Source organism: Sorex araneus, chromosome 3 (assembly GCF_027595985.1).
Source record: "Sorex araneus isolate mSorAra2 chromosome 3, mSorAra2.pri, whole genome shotgun sequence".
Lineage (NCBI taxonomy): Eukaryota > Metazoa > Chordata > Mammalia > Eulipotyphla > Soricidae > Sorex > Sorex araneus.
Genome location: NC_073304.1, coordinates 123,390,558 through 123,409,063, shown reverse-complemented (window position 1 = coordinate 123,409,063; position 18,506 = coordinate 123,390,558). Strand labels below are relative to the sequence as shown.

The following is an 18,506-nucleotide window of genomic DNA, read 5'->3' as shown; positions in this document are numbered from 1 at the left end:
TGCCTCCTCCTCTGCTGCCAGAGGAGCTCCTTTGCTTGGTGTCGCCCACTCGGATCATCTCCTTTTTGCCATCCAACACCGCTGAGCACAGGTGTGACACCAGGAGATGAAGGTCATGGAGGTCATCTGAGACTTCTCCTTACCACAGCCTGCCGCTGGCCCCCTCCATCCCAACACCCCCACCCACTTGTAAATTACATAGCCCCACTCCCAAGGTCCTTTTCTCATTAAGTAACAGTTTAAGTTCTTGAACCTCAAGCTCATGCTCATCTAAATCAGGTACGGACTAGGCTTTGAAGTATGATCCCTTAGGGACAGTCCAGCACAGCTTCTCACCATTGTTGGCTCTATGAAACTACAGAGAAATTTTCTTCCAGCACACATGTGGATTGACAGAGAATAACAGTTACAAATATTCCTTTGGGGATGGGAGAATAAGATAGAGCCACTAACCCAAGGGAACTTTTTTGTTGGTGGTGGTTGGTGGTTTTTCTTTGTTTGGGGGCCACTCCTGTTGATGCTCAGGTGTTGCTCCTGGCGCTGAGGAATTATAGTGCTCAGGGGACCTTGTGGGATTCCAGGGATTGAGCCTGGGTCTGCATGTGCAAGGCAAGTTATCTCTCTGTCTGCTGTACCATCTCCCCTGCTCCCTCGCCTGCCCAAAGAAGCTTTCAAATTTATTTTGGCAGATCCAGGTCCTGGATTCGGTTTCTAGGATGCTAGTATTTCTAATACCCGTAGGTCTGGCCCCAGGGCTCTTCCTACCCCCTGGAACTCTTCCTTCTGCCCTGGGGCTTCAGGCTACTCCTCTGTCTTCCTTTTTCTTAAAGGTGACTGGGGGAGGGGGGCTGGCTGGAGTGATAGTACAGCAGGTGGGGCATTTGCCTTGCAGTGGTCTACCCAGGTTTGATCTCTGGCATCTGACAAAGTCCCCGAGCACCTACAGGAGTAACCCTTGAGCATCACTGGGTGTGACCCCCAACTCCCACTCATACCCCAGAAAAAAAGATAACTGTAATTTTACAGCCTGCTGCTTATTTTATTTGCTTTTGTGTTTGGAGCTCACCTGGCTATGTTCTGGAGAGTGATCAGGTACCTCCATTTTCAGTACAGGTCACACAGTGAACTGCATATGAATAACAAAAATAAAAGTACGTTTTCTTTTCTTTTTCTTTCTTTCTTTTTTTTTTTTTCGTTGTTGTTGTTTTCATTTTGTTTTAGTCTTGGGGCACACCAGCAATGCACAGGACTTTCTCCTGACTCTGTGCTTAGGGATCACTCCTGGTGCGGCCAGGGGACCATATGGGGTACCAGAGATCAAACCCAGGCCAGCTGCATGCAGAGCAAGCGCCCTTATTCATGCCCGGGACTCCTTTCACCTTGAAATGCTTCTTTCAGCTCTGGAGCCCTTTCCTTTCCAGAGTTGGTGACTTGCGCTACCAGGAGACTTTTTTTGTCGTGCAGCTTTCCATTCATTCTTGTCCTTCATGTGTCCTTCTCTGTCCTTGGCTGTCACCAGCAGACTGCCTAATCCTCAATAGCAAGCTTCCGAATGTTACCACATCTGTGTATAATAACCCTGCGTAGTGTCTTGTTGGGTTAGGTGTTGTTTTTTTTTTTTTTTTTTCAGTTTTAGTATTTGGTGTCTTGGGGGTTAAACCTGGAACTGCTCAGGACTTATTTCTGGCTCTTCTCTGGTATCACTCCTGATAGGACTCTGGGGACTGTTTATGGTGCTGGAGGTCAAATTCAGGTGTCTGTGTGCAAAGCAAGTGCCCCACCCACTGTATTATGCTTTGACCCCTATCTGTTTTGTCTGTTTTATTTATTTTTATTTGGGGGCCACACCTAATGATGTTCAAGGTGTACTCTGCACTGCGTGATCACTCCTGTGGTAAGGTTCAGGAGGCCATCTGGGGCTCTGGGGAGTGAACCCAAGGCAGGTGCCCTAACCACTGTACATCTCTCAAACCCTGTCTTATTTTTAAATAAAATAAAATCATTCTCCATTTGTTCTTAGATTTACATTTTTTTTGCTTCATATTCTGTTCCTGGGATTTGTCTAGGTTGTAACCATATAATTTCTTCATTTTTGTGGGTCCATAGGTTCTTTTGTTTAAAAACATAAAGTTTATCCTTTTGAGTTCTGATGGACATATAGATTTTATATCATTTTCAGCTTTTGCAAATAGTGCTATCATGAGATACTTTTTGTGCCTTTGTTTTGCGGCTACACCCAGTGGTGCCCAGGGTTTACTTCTGGCTCTGTGCTCAGGGGTCATTCCTGATTGTGCTTCGGAGACCATACATGGTGCTGAGGATTGAACCTGTGTTAGCTGCATGGAAAGCAAGCTCCCTGCTTGCTGTACTATCTTTCCTACACTTTTTTTTTTACCCCACCCAGCATTACTCAGCCTTACTCCCGGCTCTGCGCTCAAGGATCACTCCTGGCAGGGCTCAGGGGACCATATGGGGTGTTGGAGATTGAACCTTTGTTGGCTGCTTGCACTGCAAGCACCCTCCCCGCTGTACTGTCACTCTGGTCCCTCTCATGAGGCTCTTCACATGCTGACAGGCATTTTTGTTAGGCCCTGTCCTTGCAGCATCTGGAAACATGGCTGCCATCAGTTGTTCAGCCCCTGGGGGCCCTGCTTTTAGTCTCACTGCCTGCTTCTTTTGCTTACACCAGTCAGGGTTGAGATCTTGGGCCGGTTTTCATGTTGGCCTTCCTGGAATGTTTGCCAATTTCATTACTATTGTTGTTAACATCCCTCAGAACAGAACTTTTTGTGTTTTGCCCAAATGAAGGCGGCTCCTCCTGCATGCTTTCCTCTCTTCCCTCCTAAGACTCTTAGGGAGTAGAATTAGGGGAAGTGGCGAGAAGAGCCTCAGGCTGAAGCACCACAGATCCGCAGATTCTTACAAGTTTCAGTAAAATTTCTCAAATAATTGCCTCTTGGCTTTGTTATACAAGTTTGGTCCATTTCCAGGGACCGTAAGTAATTGTTTCTGCTGTTCGTCTGGTTTCATTGCTGCTTTCTTGGGAGTGACTCTGCCCAACTCTTGACCATGTCAGAAGTCCCACTCCTGTGGCTTTCTCAGGGTGGGGAACTCTCTCAAGCAAAGCTAGGGAGCCCCAGGATCCTCCCAGGGACTTTGGACCCTACTTTGTGGCCCCAACCACGCTGGGGAGTGCCACCAACATCTGTACCATGTGGTGCCAGGGATTGAATCTGGGGGCTTCCTGCATGCCAACTATGTACTTTAGCCCTTGGAGCAATTTTCCTGACCTCTCTTAGGACTCTTGAAAAATATTTTCACTTGGTAAAGAACTTTAGATCCACTTGCTCTTTCATGCCTATATTCTCTCTGGAACACATATCCTCTCTCTCTCTCTTCTCACATCTTTTTATTTTATTTATTTTTTTTTATAATTTATTTATTTTTAATTAGAGAATCACCGTGAGGGTACAGTTACAGATTTATACACTTTTGTGCTTATACTTCCCTCATACAAAGTTCGGGAACCCATCCCTTCACCAGTGCCCATTCTCCACCACCCGTAAACCCGGCGTCCCTCCCACCCTCCCCAATCCCATCTCCCCCCCACCCCACCCTGCCACTGTGGCAGGGCATTCCCTTCTGTTCTCTCTCTCTAATTAGCTCTTGTGGTTTGCAATAAAGGTGTTGAGTGGCCGCTGTGCTCAGTCTCTAGCCCTCATTCAGCCCGCAACTCCCTTCCCCCACATGGCCTTCAACTACAATGTAGTTGGTGATCGCTTCTCTGAGTTGCCCTTTCCCCGGAACGTGAGGCCAGCCGCGAAGCCATGGGGTCAACCTCCTGGTACTTATTTCTACAGTTCTTGGGTATTAGTCTCCCACTCTGATATTCTATATACCATAGATGAGTGCAGTCTTTCTATGTCTGTCTCTCTCTTTCTGACTCATTTCACTCAGCATGAAACTTTTCATGCCCATCCACTTAACTACAAAATTCTTGACTTCCTTTTTTCTAACAGCTGCATAGTATTCCATTGTATAGATGTACCAAAGTTTCCTCAACCAGTCATCCGTTTTGGGGCATTCGGGTTTTTTCCAGATTCTGGCTATTGTAAACAGTGCTGCGATGAACATACATGTGCAGATGTTGTTTCGATTGTACTTTTTTGCCTCTCTGGGATATATTCCCAGCAGTGGTATTGCTGGGTCAAATGGGAGCTCAACCTCTAGTTTTCTGAGAATCGTCCATACTGTTTTCCAAAAGGGCTGAACTAGCCGGCATTCCCACCAGCAGTGTAGAAGGGTCCCTTTCTCCCCACATTCTCTCCAACAGCGGTTGCTTTTGTTCTTTTGGATGTGTGCCAGTCTCTGTGGTGTGAGGTGGTATCTCATGGTTGTTTTGATCTGCATCTCTCTGATGATTAGTGATGCAGAGCACTTTTTCATGTGCCTTTTGGCCATTCGTATTTCTTCCTTGGTAAAGTTTCTGTTCATTTCTTCGCCCCATTTTTTGATGGGGTTGGATGTTTTCTTTTTGTAGAGTTCAACCAGTGCTTTATATACCATTGATATCAACCCCTTATCTGATGGGTATTGTGTAAATATCCTTTCCCATTCTGTGGATAGTCTTTGTATTCTGGTCACTGTATATCTTGCGGTGCAGAAGCTTTTTAGTTTAATGTAGTCCCATTTGTTGATCTCTGTTTTTACTAGATTGCTTAGTTCCGTGTCACCTTTGAAGATACCTTTATCTTCAATATCGTGGAGGGTTTTGCCGACCTTGTCTTCAATGTACCTTATGGTTTGTGGTCTAATGTTGAGGTCTTTAATCCATTTTGATCTGACTTTTGTGCATGGTGTCAGGTCAAGGTCTAAACCCATTTTTTTGCATGTGGTTGTCCAGTTGTGCCAGCACCATTTGTTAAAGAGGCTTTCCTTGCTCCACTTCACATCTCTTGCTCCCTTATCAAAGATTAGATGATCATACATTTGGGGTTGTGTGTAGGGATATTCCACCCTATTCCATTGGTCTACGGCTCTGCCTTTGTTCCAGTACCATGCTGTTTTAATTGTTACTGCTTTGTAGTAAAGATTGAGGTTGGGGAGGGTGATGCCTCCCATCATCTTTTTCCCAATAATTGTTTTAGCTATCCTTGGACGTTTGTTATTCCATTTTCCTCAAACTTTTCCAGGAAATTGAAAAAACAGGAACTCTCCCAAACAGTTTCTATGAAGCACATATCTCCCTAATACCAAAAGCAAACAAAGACACCACTAAGAAAGAAAATTACAGACCAATTTCCCTGATGAACACCGATGCGAAGATCCTCAACAAAATACTAGCAAATAGGATCCAACAACTCATCAAAAAGATCATACATCACGACCAAGTGGGATTCATCCCAGGGATGCAAGGATGGTTTAACATTCGGAAATCAATCAACATAATCCAGCATATCAACAAAAGTAAAGACAAAAACCATATGATCATATCAATAGATGCAGAGAAAGCATTTGACAAGATCCAACATCCTTTCATGATGAAAACCCTCGCCAAAATGGGGTTTGGAGGAACTTTCCTCAAGATAGTCAAAGCCATCTATCACAAGCCTACGGCAAGCATTATCCTCAATGGGGAAAAACTAAGGGCCTTTCCTCTGAGATCGGGCACAAGACAAGGATGCCCACTCTCACCACTCCTCTTCAATATAGTACTGGAAGTACTTGCGATAGCTATTAGACAAGAAAAAGAGATTAAGGGCATCCAGATAGGAAAGGAAGAAATCAAACTCTCACTATTTGCAGACGACATGATACTATATGTAGAGAAGCCTAAAACCTCTACTAAGAAACTCTTAGAAACAATAGACTTATACAGTAAAGTTGCAGGCTACAAAATCAATACCCAAAAATCCATGGCCTTCATATATGCAAACAATGAGGCAGAGGAAAGGGACATGAAAAAAGCAATCCCATTCACAATCGTGCCCCAGAAAATCAAGTACCTCGGAATCAGCTTAACCAAGGAAGTAAAAGACCTTTACAAAGAAAACTACAAAACGCTACTCCATGAAATCAAAGAGGACATGAGGAAATGGAAACATATACCCTGCTCGTGGATAGGGAGAATCAATGTTGTCAAAATGGCAATACTCCCTAAAGCATTATACAGATTCAATGCGATCCCTATAAGTATACCCATGACATTCCTCACATCTTTTTAAACAAGTTTCATTCAATAAAAACTATTTTGCTTCACATGCCTAAAGCAACTATCAATAACTTCTTAAATCACAGTTCTTTAAATTTTAAAAAAATGTTAAGAAAAAAAAGAAAAGAATTTCAGGGTAAGAGGGCAGAAGATACCTAAATAAAAGGCTTGTGAATTATTCTCTTAGGAATTCTTGTGAATTCTCCCCTGGCTTTTCTCCCAGAGCCAACACTCTCATTCCTTCTAAGAGATTGTAGGATAGCCCTTCATCAATTAACTTGTCTGCTTGTGTAATTATTTTTTGTTGGTGGGATGGAGGGACTTTCTAGCAGTGCTCAGGGGTACTAGACCCAAAAGTTGGGTGCTTGGTCTGGAGATTCAGTGCTGCTCACCAGGACTAGATGCAAGGGTATATGGGACCATGGGGTGCCAGGAGTCAAGCCCAGTGCCTCGAACCCGCAAGGCACGTGCCCCACCCCTTTGAATCATTTCTCTGGCCCAGTTCTAATTCTTCTTGTTGTTACAAGCCCACATTCAGTGGAACTGGGGGAATCACTTCTAAGAGTTCTGGGGGACAGGGGCAGTGCAGTTCTGGGGATTGAATCCAGACCTCCCAGTGTCCTCTAAACTCTCTTCCTGGGCCCCTATTTTGTCTAGTTCTTGTGCAAAGACTCTGATGCCTCATTTTTTCATCAGTTTCTGAGAGGCCACATTAAATACATTGACTCCCCCACAACACAGGCACAAAGTTACATAACATAAATGGTTCTCATTACTGCTCTGGCTTGCTCTGCTACCTGCAGAAAGGAGACTGGGATCAGACCCCCAGAATCTGACCAGCTCTCTTCTCCTTCCAGGGAAAGTGTATTTCTTCTCTAATGGCCTTCTGTTTTCTCATCGCCATCATGGAAGTATCGTCATTTCCAAAGATCACATGGATTTTGTTTCATTCTATGATGGGGTAAGTATTTTACCAGCTCATGACTTAAGTGTTCAGAAAGTTACCCATAGTTATCAGACATCTACACTGAATTTGAAGTAGGCAAGGAAGATCTGGAGAGGTCTGTCCATCAGGACTCATACATATGAGTCTCATTAATCTTGTTACTGTTACACAGTAGCAAAGGGGCTCAGAAAGGGCTTAGTTATAAGGTTATGGGTTATAAGGTCATAAGGTTATGGGTAGACTTCCCTTGCCCAAAGGGAAAAGAAGGCCTTTAGTGGCTCCCCACAGATGTCCTCACTTAAAAACTAGAAAAAAAAGAGGCCAAAGAAGACTGGAGAGATATCACAGTGGGTAGTGCACTTGCCTTGCATGCAGCCGACCCAGCCCAGGTTCAATCCCAGACACTCCGTATGGTCCTCCGAGCCCCATTAAGAATGATTCTGAAGTGCAGAGCCAGGAAATTACCCCTGAGTACTGCCAGGTGTGGCTCCCAAACTAAAAATGTAAAGGACAAGGCCAGAAAGAGATAGTGGGCTGGTGCACAGGCTTTGGGCAGGAGCTCTGGGTTCAATCCTGGTTACCACATGGTGGGGAGGAGCAGTGAGGGGAAGAGGTTACTTCCTGTGCAATCGGTTGAGCACCACTCACTGGTAGCATAGAGCAGAGTTGTGAGTGAATCAAAGAAGAGAAATAGCTGACTTTCCCCCTGAGGACTTAACGTCACACAGTTAACCTTCAACTCCAGGGAAGTTTCACCTTTAGAATGATCCTCGAGCTTCACCCCCCATCAACAGTTCCTTTTCCCCTTAGAGGGAGGAAGGTTAGCCAACTTTTCCCTAGCTGTACCTCCTGGCCAGGGCACAATTTGTCTCTCAAATGTGATCCTAGAGCAAAGGGCAGCCCTCAACTCTCTGGTCTCAGCTTCAAAACCAGTCCACTTGGGAACCAGGAAAGAAATTAGGTGAGGTGGTGAGATGGTTTGGTCAGATGACAGACCAAGTGGATTCTGTGAGAAATTAAAAATTCTGGAAGAGCACTGCCAGGAGTGATCCCTGAGCACAAAGCCAGGGATCTGAATACTGAACACTGCTGACTGTGACCAAAAAATGAACAATTTTGAGATGACATTTTCAAGTTTAGGAGAAAAGATTTTTGGTTTCCTATAATTGGTCATGGAAAAGCACATCTTAACTCAATTCCCCGTAAACCACATGAAATTAAGTGCAGTGAAATTCATATGTGCTCCAACAGTCTGACAGTAGTTCTAAGGATTGGTATAAATGGTCTTTCTCACTGATGCTCATTTTTCTCTTCAGGATTCTACCAGTATTGTTGCTGCCCTTCTGATCAACTACAAACGCTCTTTGCTTCCTCATCTCCCAGTTCACTTCCATGGATCAAGCAATTTTCTGATGATTGCTCTTTTCCCCAAATCAAAGATATACCAAGCATTTTACTCAGAGGTAACAACAGTAGTCATTGTCAATAACAGTGACTCCTACAAGCATTGATAGGTTTTTGAAATTGTCTTTGTTGTGTCTGCTGCTTTTAATGCTGGGAATCAAACCCAACACCTCATATATGTGAGGCATGAGCTGTGTCATAGAGCCACACCCCTGGGCTTGTTTTCCAGGCAGTGACAGGGCTAGAGTGAGGTGATGAAAAGAAGAGTTGGGAGGACTGCTTTCTAATCCCATTGGATCTCAGAGTGGTGCTCCTGCCATTGTCGGGAGAGTGCCTAAAGGCTTCTAAGAAAAATATTCTTTGTTCCCTTTCAGTCCTAATCAGACTCATTTTCCACTTGTCTCTTTGTTGTCCTGTGGGGCTCTACCTGCTGCATCAAAGCCCGAGCTCTCCCCACCCACATCCTCCCGTTGCCTGGTCTCCACCAGCAGGCTCTCAGCACTGGCTGCTGGAGGGTGCTTACTGTGTCTCATGTGTTAAATGATCCACCAGAGACAGAGTAGTAGCTCAGGCCAAGTGGCTCAGCCACCACAGGGCTAGTGGGCGCACTTGGAAAGGTGTGGCTGCAGGTGCCTTCCTGAGCTATCTGTCCTTCGAGTCTCAGCACCTCAAGACAGCTCTTTCGGGGCTCTCCAGCCTCCCAGCAGGAGTCCACTAGACTGCTGCTTCCTTCTGGCCCTGTCACCAGGGAAGGACACAGCTGCGCTGCCAACACAGTGTTACGGGACACCTTCCTCCATGCTTCCGGCCTCTGAGGGAGCAGAATCCCTGAGAGGAACCCAGAGAGAGTCCGGCTTTGAGGAGGACAGAGCGGAATCGCTTCAGGCATCTGTTTTTGAAAGCAGCTCGTTTGTTATGATGTTTTCTCTCAGCACTCACAGTCTAGATTTTCAACAGCCATCAAATCCCCATGTGGATTCCATATCCTGTTGTTGAGTTTAAAGTGTTCTTTGCTCAAATTCTGTTTTGTTTAGGTCTTCTCCCCCTGGCAACAGCAGACTAACTCAGGGATTTCTTTAAAAGTGATCCAGGAAGATGGATTATCTGAGGAACAAAAGAGATTGTAAGTGGCTGCCTTGGGTGTTTTGTGCTGCTTCCCTGAGCGGTGTGGGTCTGCTCCCTGCAGCGGGATGGCAGTTACATAACCCAGGTCATGGCTGCAGAAAGGGCCACTAGCTAGCAGGTAGCCAGTGCTCTTGCATTAAAAAAAAAAAAGCCAAGGGGCTGGAGGAATAGCACAGCGGGTAGGGCGTTTGCCTTGCACGCGGCCGACCCAGGTTCGAATCCCAGCATCCCATATGGTCCCCTGAGCACTGCCAGGGGTGATTCCTGAGTGCAGAGCCAGGAGTAACCCCTGTGCATCACCGGATGTGACCCAAAAAGAAAAAAAAAAAAAAGAAAGCCAAGAGAGTTGACATCCACTAGGTATCAGAAACCTACTGTATTACCAAGGCACTTGGGAAGCCTTCCTATGTGGGTACACCAGCTATCAAGAGCTAACCTCATTTTGTTGAAGTCATTGAGCCGCTTATTTCAGAAGTGTTAACCCTGTCTTGGACTCTAGCTTAAAAGCAGGAGAACTAATTATTTAAAGTGTATGTGCTGGGGGGTTGGCTTGGGGGTGGTGGGAGGGATACTGGGAACATTGGAGGAGGAGAATGGGCACTGGTGAAGGGATATAAACGAAATGCAAATATGAAAGTTCCTAAGTTTGTAACTGTACCTCAGGGTGATTCACTAATAAAAGTTTTTAAAATAAATAAAAAATAAAGTGTATGTGCTGGGGGGCTGGAGTGATAGCACAGCGGGTAGGGCGTTTTGCCTTGCACGTGGCCAACCCGGGTTCGATTCTCAGCATCCTATATGGTCCCCCAAGCACCACCAGGAGTAATTCCTGAGTGCAGAGCCAGGAGTGACCCCTGTGCATCACCGGGTGTAACCTAAAAAGAAAAAAAAAAAGTATATGTGCTGGGACTGGAGTGATAGTACAGCAGGTAAAGTACTTGCCCTGCATGTGGCCAGCCTGGACTCCATAACCCCTGCATCCCCTGCGGTCTTGTGAGCCCATCAGGAGTAATCCTGGAGGGCTGGAACAGTAGTAGAGTGGGGAGACATTTGCCTTGCATACCATATGGTCCCCTTAGCACCAACCAGGAATAATTCTTGAGTGCAGAGCCGGGAGTAACCCCCCCAAAAAAGGAATGACTCGTGAGTGCAGAGTCAGGAGTAAGCACTGCTAGGTATGACTTTTAAAAAAAAAAACCCGAAAAATAAAAATTTTCACCATAGCATATGTGCAGTAGAGAGATAGAATTCTAATCTGCAAGCTTTTGCTCTTGCAGACACTCCACTGCACAGAAGCGCTTCAGTGTCCTGAGCCATTCAGCCGGAGAGAAGTGGAACCCTCTGAAGCTGCTCTCGGCCAAGCTCCCACAGCTGGACACGTGAGCACTCATTTTCTGTTTGTCACTTTTTATGTCCCAGCCTTTTAAATGTCCACAAAGGGGGAGGGGGGGAGGACAAGGATGTGGCTCAGTGGTGAAGCTCTTGCCTTGTATGTGTGAGACCCTGGGTTTGATTCCCAGCATCACATGGTCCTTGAGCACTGCCTGGAGTGACCCCCAATCACCAAGCAAAGAGTAGCCTCCAAGCACAGCTGAGTGTGGACCCAATAAAAACAAAATAATAAGAAAATAGAATGTTGGACTAGAGTGATAGTACAGTGGGTAAGTCACTTACCTTGCACAGGACCTACCTGGGTTTGATCCCCACATCCCATATGGTCCCCTGAGCACTGTCAGAAGTAATTCAGAATACAGTTAGGAGTAAGCCTTGAATGTCCTGGGTGTGGCCCCAAATCAAGTAAATGAATAAACCTAAAAACAAACAAACAAAAAAAAACTAAACACCTCAAAGTTGATCTTCTTTTTTTTTCCCTTTAATCCCCTCTTAGGGATTATTTAAAGTGGAAGGGACACACCATGTACAATTTAATTCTCTGCAGAGAATCTCCCTAAGGTTTCTTTTTCAGCAGTTAAATGAGGCGTTTTTCATGTGACTAGGCCCATTCAAGCAAGGCTGGTGAGGGTAATGTAATAGCATTATCTTTGTTTTGTGTTTTAGATTTCTCCAGAACTTTGCTGTTGGCAGCATTAGTCAGGAGCCTGTGATGAGGATGCATCTCCCAGTCCTGCTACAGCAGGCTGAAGTTAGCCCTGCCCCGAGACTTGAAAACGACAAGGTAGAGAAGCTCACGGAGCAAGGCCTGGTAGCTGCCTCCGGGTCTGTGTTGTATTCGAAGCTGCCTAGGCAGTGTCCTTTTTATTTATTTATTTTATATTTTATTAGTGAATCACCCTGAGGTACAGTTACAGACTTACAAACTTTTGTGCTTGTGTTTCAGTCATACAATGCTCGAGTACCCATCCCTCCACCAGTGCTCATCCTCCACCACCGATGATCTCAGCATCCCTCCCACTCCCCCTCCCTATCCCCCCACCCCGCCTCTGTGGCAGGGAATTCTCTTTTGTTTTCTCTCTCCTTTTGGGTGTTGTGGTTTTCGGTAGAGGTATTGAGTGGCCATTATCGCTTCTTGGCCTTTTGGCTAAGATCAAGTGTATTGAGTGGCCATCATGTTTGATCTGTAGTCTACTTTCAGCGTGCACCTCCCATCCCAAGCAGGTCCTCCAACCATACTTTTCCTGGTATTCCCTTCTCTATCTGAGCTGCCTTTTCCTCCAGCATGTGAGGCCAGCTTCCAAGCCGTGGAGCCAACCTCCTGGTACTTATCTCTACTATTCTTGGGTGCTAGTCTCATTCTGTTTATATTATATTACAGTGTCCCTTTCAGAAGATGCTCCCCTCTTGGGTGCTGATGTGATGGTCACATGTGAAGCCCATTCCATACAGTGACTGCATCTTTGTCCACACTGACCCTGACCAGGCCCCTTGGGGGTAGTGAAGCCCTGGCATCTTGCCATATCCTCCCCTTACTTTCAAACCAGCTCTTTCATACTCTTGTTACAGGCACTCGGCCCTTTCTAGTTGTGACAAAGACTAACCTGGCTGTGGGCGACACACTGAACCTAGTAAAATGGGAATACCTTGTTAGTCGGGCTTAGCTGGCATCAGTCAGATATGGAGATCTCGTACAAACATTGTCTTCTTAAGAATTGGTTTACAGGGGCTGGAGTGATAGCACAGCGGGTAGGGCATTTGCCTTGCACGCGGCCGACCCGGGTTCAAATCCCAGCATCCCATATGGTCCCCTGAGCACCGCCAGGAGTAATTCCTGAGTGCAGAGCCAGGAGTAACCCCTGTGCATCGCCGGGTGTGACCCAAAAAGAAAAAAAAAAAAAGAATTGGTTTACAAAAAGCAAAAAAAAAAGGGGAGGGCTGGAGCGATAGCACAGTAGGTAGGGCGTTTGCCTTGCATGCGGCCAACCCAGGTTCAATTTCCAGCATCCCATATGGTCCCCTGAGCACCGCCAGGAGTAATTCCTGAGTGCAGAGCCAGGAGTAGCCCCTGTGCATTGCCAGGTGTGACCCAAAAAGCAAAAAAAAAAAAAAAATTGGTTTAAATCCTCTCCTACCTCATGCTCCCCTTCTCTGACCCCACCTACCATTTCTAGGGCACTCTGCCATAAATATACTCAAAGAGGGTATTTGTTTCCATTAAATCAGAAAAACAGCTACAGAAGTTTGCGGCCAGCCAGGGATATGACTCAAGGTAGAGAGCATGTGACTTGCATGTGGAAGTTCCTGGGTTTGATCCCTGATGCCACATAGAAACCCCTCTATCCCTACCTCTGAGCATTGCTGATGTAGGCATGGTGGTCTTTGAGCACAGCTAGACCTAAGCACCACCCAATAATAAATGCATATAGAAGAACAAAGCAATAGAAACATTATTTTTTTTCCTAGACAGAAATTGAGGGACTGGAGAGATAGGCCAACCCAGTTTTGATCCCCAGCAACACTCACGGTCTCCTGAACAGTGCCAAAAGTAAGCCCTGAGCACTGCTCGGTGTGGCCCCAACATTCTGCCCAAATTTTACTGGGAGAGGGCTACATTCAGCAGTGCTCAGGGATTACTCCTGGCTCTGTGCTTAGGGATCACTCCTGGTGGAGCTTTGGGGCCAGGATTGATCCAGGGTCGGCTGCATGCAAGGCAAGCACCTTACCCACTATCCTCTCTTTCTTTGGCCCCAGCTCCCAGCCCCCCCTTTTTTTATATATAATTAAAAACCTGAAAATGCTCGCTTGTTCCATGTCTTCAAGATCTGAAGAACTGGTATTAAGGTCGTGAAGTAACTGGTTGTAAGCATGTGTATTGAGACCTGAGAGATTGAGGCCTGGGCCTCTGAATGGGAAGAGAAACCAAAGTCCAGTTTTATGGAATTCTGCTTCCAGACAGACAGAAATGGAGTCATTGTAAAGACCTGGTTAGAATGAGGGAGGAGAGCTTCTGGTCCCCAACAAAAGACAGAAGAATCCATCTCTGTGCTCAGGGGACCAGCTCAAATGATGATCACCACCAAGCAAGTTTTGGCCTGCTACCTGTGAGCAGGCTTTTGAAGTGACTCATACTTACTTGTGAAATAAAATATGATATATCCGGGGCCAGATCCATAGTACATAGTACAAGTAGGGCATTTGCCTTGCACACATCTGACCTGGGTTCTATCCCCAGCATCACATATGGTCCCCATGTACCACCAGGAGTAATTCCTGAATACAGAGCAACCCCTGAGCATTGTCAGGTGTTGCCCCAAAATAAAAACCCCAAAATAGAAAAATACGGTACATCCATACAGAGGCCCTTGTACTACAGTGTAATTTCCATCAACATCCTTGCGGTGATTTCCTCTCCTTCCCTGCTTGGCCCCTTTGTGGGTTTCTTTTAGTTTCTTTGGACTATCTACCAAAGGAGAAAGCTCTTGTTATCATTTGGTCATATGCTAAGGTTAGAACGCTTCATCTCGTCCACCAATTAAGATTCTATAGACTGGATGGGGCCGGAACGATAGCATAGCGGGTAGGGTGTTTGCCTTGCACTCGGCCGACCCGGGTTTGATCCCCGGCATCCCATATGGTCCCCCAAGCACTGCCAGGAGTAATTCCTGAGTGCAAAGCCAGGAGTAACCCCTGAGTATCGCTGGGTGTGACCCAAAAATAATAAAAAAAAAAGATTCTATAGGCTGGAGCTGGAGGATAGTACAATGGGTAGCAAAATTGCCATGCACGCAGCTGACCCGGGTTCCATCCCTGGTACTGCTTCTGCTCCCCTGAGCACTAGCAAGAGTAATTCCTGAGTGCAGAGCCAGGAAGTTACCTCTGAGCATTGCCAGGGGATGTCCCAAAAACAAAAAACAAAGAAAAAAGATTCCATAGATTTATTCTACACAGTTTTTTTTGGGGGGGGGGTTGTTTGTTTGTTTGGTCTTTTTGGGTCACATGCAGTGATGCTCAGGGGTTACTACTGGTTCTGCGCTCAGAAATTACTCCTGGCAATGCTCGGGGGACCATATGAGATGCCGGGGATTCAACCCGGGTCAGCCAAGTGGTGGCCAATGCAAACACCCTACTGTCACTCCAGCCCCTTTACCTAGTTTTCACCCTTAATTCAGCTGTGTGGTTTAGAGGTATGGGAAGCTAGACAGAATCTTCCCAGTGTCACTGTTGTCCTTTGCTCAGTCTGCCATGCCAATGGCATTTTTCCCCAGACTCAACTTTCTGCCCAGTTCCTTCATTTATCTGATCATACCCTATTCCACAGAATATATTATAATAGTAATACTGTATGTTACGTGGTGTCTTCTGTGTGCCATCTACTGTTTTGTGTGTTTTGCATGTATTTGCTAAGTCAGTCATCGCATCTACCTACCAAATGGGCTCTGTAGTTAGCTCAGGATCACACAGCTGAGTGGAGGTGCTGAGTTTCAGACGCCGCAGAACCTGTTCCCACAGTCAGTTGTCTTAACTTCTTACACAGTGCTGTTTTCCAGTTGAATCACAAACCCGCAACTTTTCTTTCACGCAGATAATCATCAACATTATAACTGGCCTCCCAGGCTGCTTTGCCAGCGAGCTCGGTGCTTTCCTGGTCACTCTGCACAAGGAGTATGGCAGGTTAGTGGGGATGCTGTCCTTGCTGAAGGAGGTCCTTGACCCTGATTAGGCACTGGGAAACCTTTGACACGTGTCCACCCTTGCTGTGATTTGTCTCAGCACAGTTGTCATCACCCATCCATGCGTTCACTGGACATGTGCGCTAAGCACTGTGACATGAGTGTGGGAACACATCAGTGAATCAGATAGATGGCAGAATCGCTGTCCTCTCCAAGCACACAGTCCAATTTGGGAAGACGGACTATTCGCCCAGTAAGGAAAATAGTACATTAGTCAAGAGTGCTATGGAGGAAATGGAGAAGGATAGTCCTGGGTGGGGAGAGGGATTCCCTGAGTGTAGAACCAGGAGTAAGCCCAAAATACCACTGAATGTGTCCCCACACACACACAAAAACAAACCCTGACGAGCTAATCACTACTCCCATTTCCCTTGTTCATACTCTGTAAGCCACCTACTTTTTCACCTTTCCCACCTCTGATTCTTAGCAAGAGTTTTGCCTAGCACCAAATTGAAGCCATTTTATAGAGTGGTCATTCAAAAAGTGGCTCCCTGGTCAGGGGTCTTTCTCTAAAGGCCGGTGTTCGTGGGCTTCAGTCCCCTTTGTCCCTGTGACAAGATGTTTCCTGTCAAAAGGTCCCACTAGTCATGGTTTTAGGATGCTGGCTGCCCACCCCAATCAGCACCCTGTCCCTTGCTCTCTTCGGCATGAGCTTACTGGGCAGAATGTCTGTGGAGCACCACTTGTCACACTGCAGTCCACCGGCAAATACAAGCCCAGCGGCTGAAATCTCATTTGCCATTTTCAGGTGGTTGGTGTACCGCCAAGTCCTGGACAGCTCCAACTGTTTCCATGCTGCCCACTTCCAGAGATTCCTTTCGGGTGCCGTGGAGGCTCAACAGAACCGCTCGGCCCGCCACTCAGTCCACATCCGCAAGAAGGCCAGACTGCTGGTGGTGCTACAAGGGTAAGTAAGCCTGCCGGGGGCCTAGGGCTGGGGGTCTCACTGCTGTTCTGATGTGTGTGGCTGACCCTGAAACAAACCAGGCATGAGCAACCTGTGCAGCACAGAGCACCCTCCGGTGGCCATTACCCTTCTGTGGCCGGTGTGGCCAGGTAGCCTACACACAAGCCTTTATTTTGGTTTCGACATCGTATTCCAGAATCCCAGGAACTGGGAGCATATTTTCTGGGCATGACTCTTGGCTTGTCCCGGAACGGTTGTAGAGCTTAAGCCTCTTCGGTTCAGTCCTCCTTGCTGTGGAACTGCAGAGTACCCCCACCTGCCCTGAGTGTCTCCTCAGACCCTTAGTGAGGAGCACACCTGGTCCAGCATGGCAAGGGGCTCCTGTGCAGACAGATTTAACAGAGTGTAAATGACGTGAATAACTGCGCCAGCAACACTGGGGCAAGAAGCCTTTTATTTGGGGGGGGGGGAGTTGCTTTGTATTAATTGTCCTAGATATTATTCTGTGACATTCATACCAATGAGATGCAAGAGGGTTGCCAGTGTATGAGATTTTCATAGCTCTAATCTTTTTTTTAAATTTATTTTATTGAAATATAGCTCTAATCTTTATGGAACAGAAATAATTCCAAATTAATGCACTTCAATCATATGCAAGAAATTCACCAAGTCCTCTGTTCATTCCCCAGACCTGCTCCATCCCTTGGAGTCCAGGCTGCAGCTTGGGTTTGCTCCACTATGGGGAGTCCACCCCACCTGCATCTTAAACTCAATGCCCTGCTGAGCAGTCAGGTGCCCTAAACTTAGGAAGCATTCACTTCCTGTGTGAGGCAGGGTCCTGGTTGGCTGGAGGCCACGTTTCCCCTAAGGAACCTCTCTTGACCTATTCTAATGGCTTCCAAAGAGGAAGACCTATTGCTACATTAAAGAAAACATGCCAGGACAGAAGGGGGAGGGGGGAGCTGGAGAGATAGTAGAGCCAATATTCAATCCCTGGCATCCCATATGGTTCCCAAGCCCATCCAGAGTGATCCCTGAGTGCAGAGCCAGGAGTAAACCCTGAGTACTGCCAGGTGTGGCTCAAAAACAAAACAAAAGAACATTCCAGGTCAGAAAATCATGGCCTGTGATATTCTTCTCCAGTGGTATTAAGCTTGGCAATAAAGCAGCTTTTGGCATTCTCACAAGTGCTTTTTGTACTATGCTATGTATTTTTGTGCTCATAATAATTTATATTTGCTTTGACTAATTGTTTCCAGTAAAAAATAGGCCTAGATCCAAAGTTCTACTTGGTCTTGTTTGTTAATGGGTGCGCACTGGAAGGCTGGCTGGGGGTCCTGAGGCCAGAGGCAGTTGGGCGTGTGCAGCCTGTTAGGCCATTTTCTCCTTTCTACCTTGTCCTCACACCTGCCCGGACCTTCTTGTACTGTCCTGCTTGCTTGTGGGCTGAAGTCAGGACCCCACAGAAGAAGCATTTGGGCTTGAGGTCACTCGCCCTCTTCTGCTATTCCCATCACTTCTTTTGGTTGAAGGAATTAATCCAGATTAACCCAGCTCCATCACCTTTTGCTCCTTGCCAGGGCTTCGAGTCTCTGGGGGTGTTGACCTGGAGTTCACAGACCCCCGATAGACTTGTCAGCTTGACCCTGTGCATCTGAGGACATTTGTATCTTACTTCAGGACCCTCAGTGGCTCCTTGCCTCTGACATACAACTCAGCCAATGCTTCAGCTTTCCTGACTGCCCTGGACCACGATGACGGTGTATGGCCAAACGTACTTTTGCCCCT

At 46.5% G+C, this 18,506-nt stretch overlaps 1 protein-coding gene across 1 annotated transcript in view; it reads left to right on the top strand.

Moving 5' to 3' along the window:
* DNAAF9 (dynein axonemal assembly factor 9) overlaps positions 1-18,506 on the top strand; it is a 123,080-nt gene that overhangs the window by 67,214 nt on the left and 37,360 nt on the right. The window contains exons 21-27 of the mRNA XM_055130213.1: positions 7,069-7,172; positions 8,474-8,620; positions 9,596-9,684; positions 10,964-11,065; positions 11,745-11,862; positions 15,664-15,752; positions 16,560-16,718. Coding sequence (XP_054986188.1) covers positions 7,069-7,172; positions 8,474-8,620; positions 9,596-9,684; positions 10,964-11,065; positions 11,745-11,862; positions 15,664-15,752; positions 16,560-16,718 — 808 coding nt within the window. The remainder of the gene's footprint in view (positions 1-7,068; positions 7,173-8,473; positions 8,621-9,595; positions 9,685-10,963; positions 11,066-11,744; positions 11,863-15,663; positions 15,753-16,559; positions 16,719-18,506) is intronic.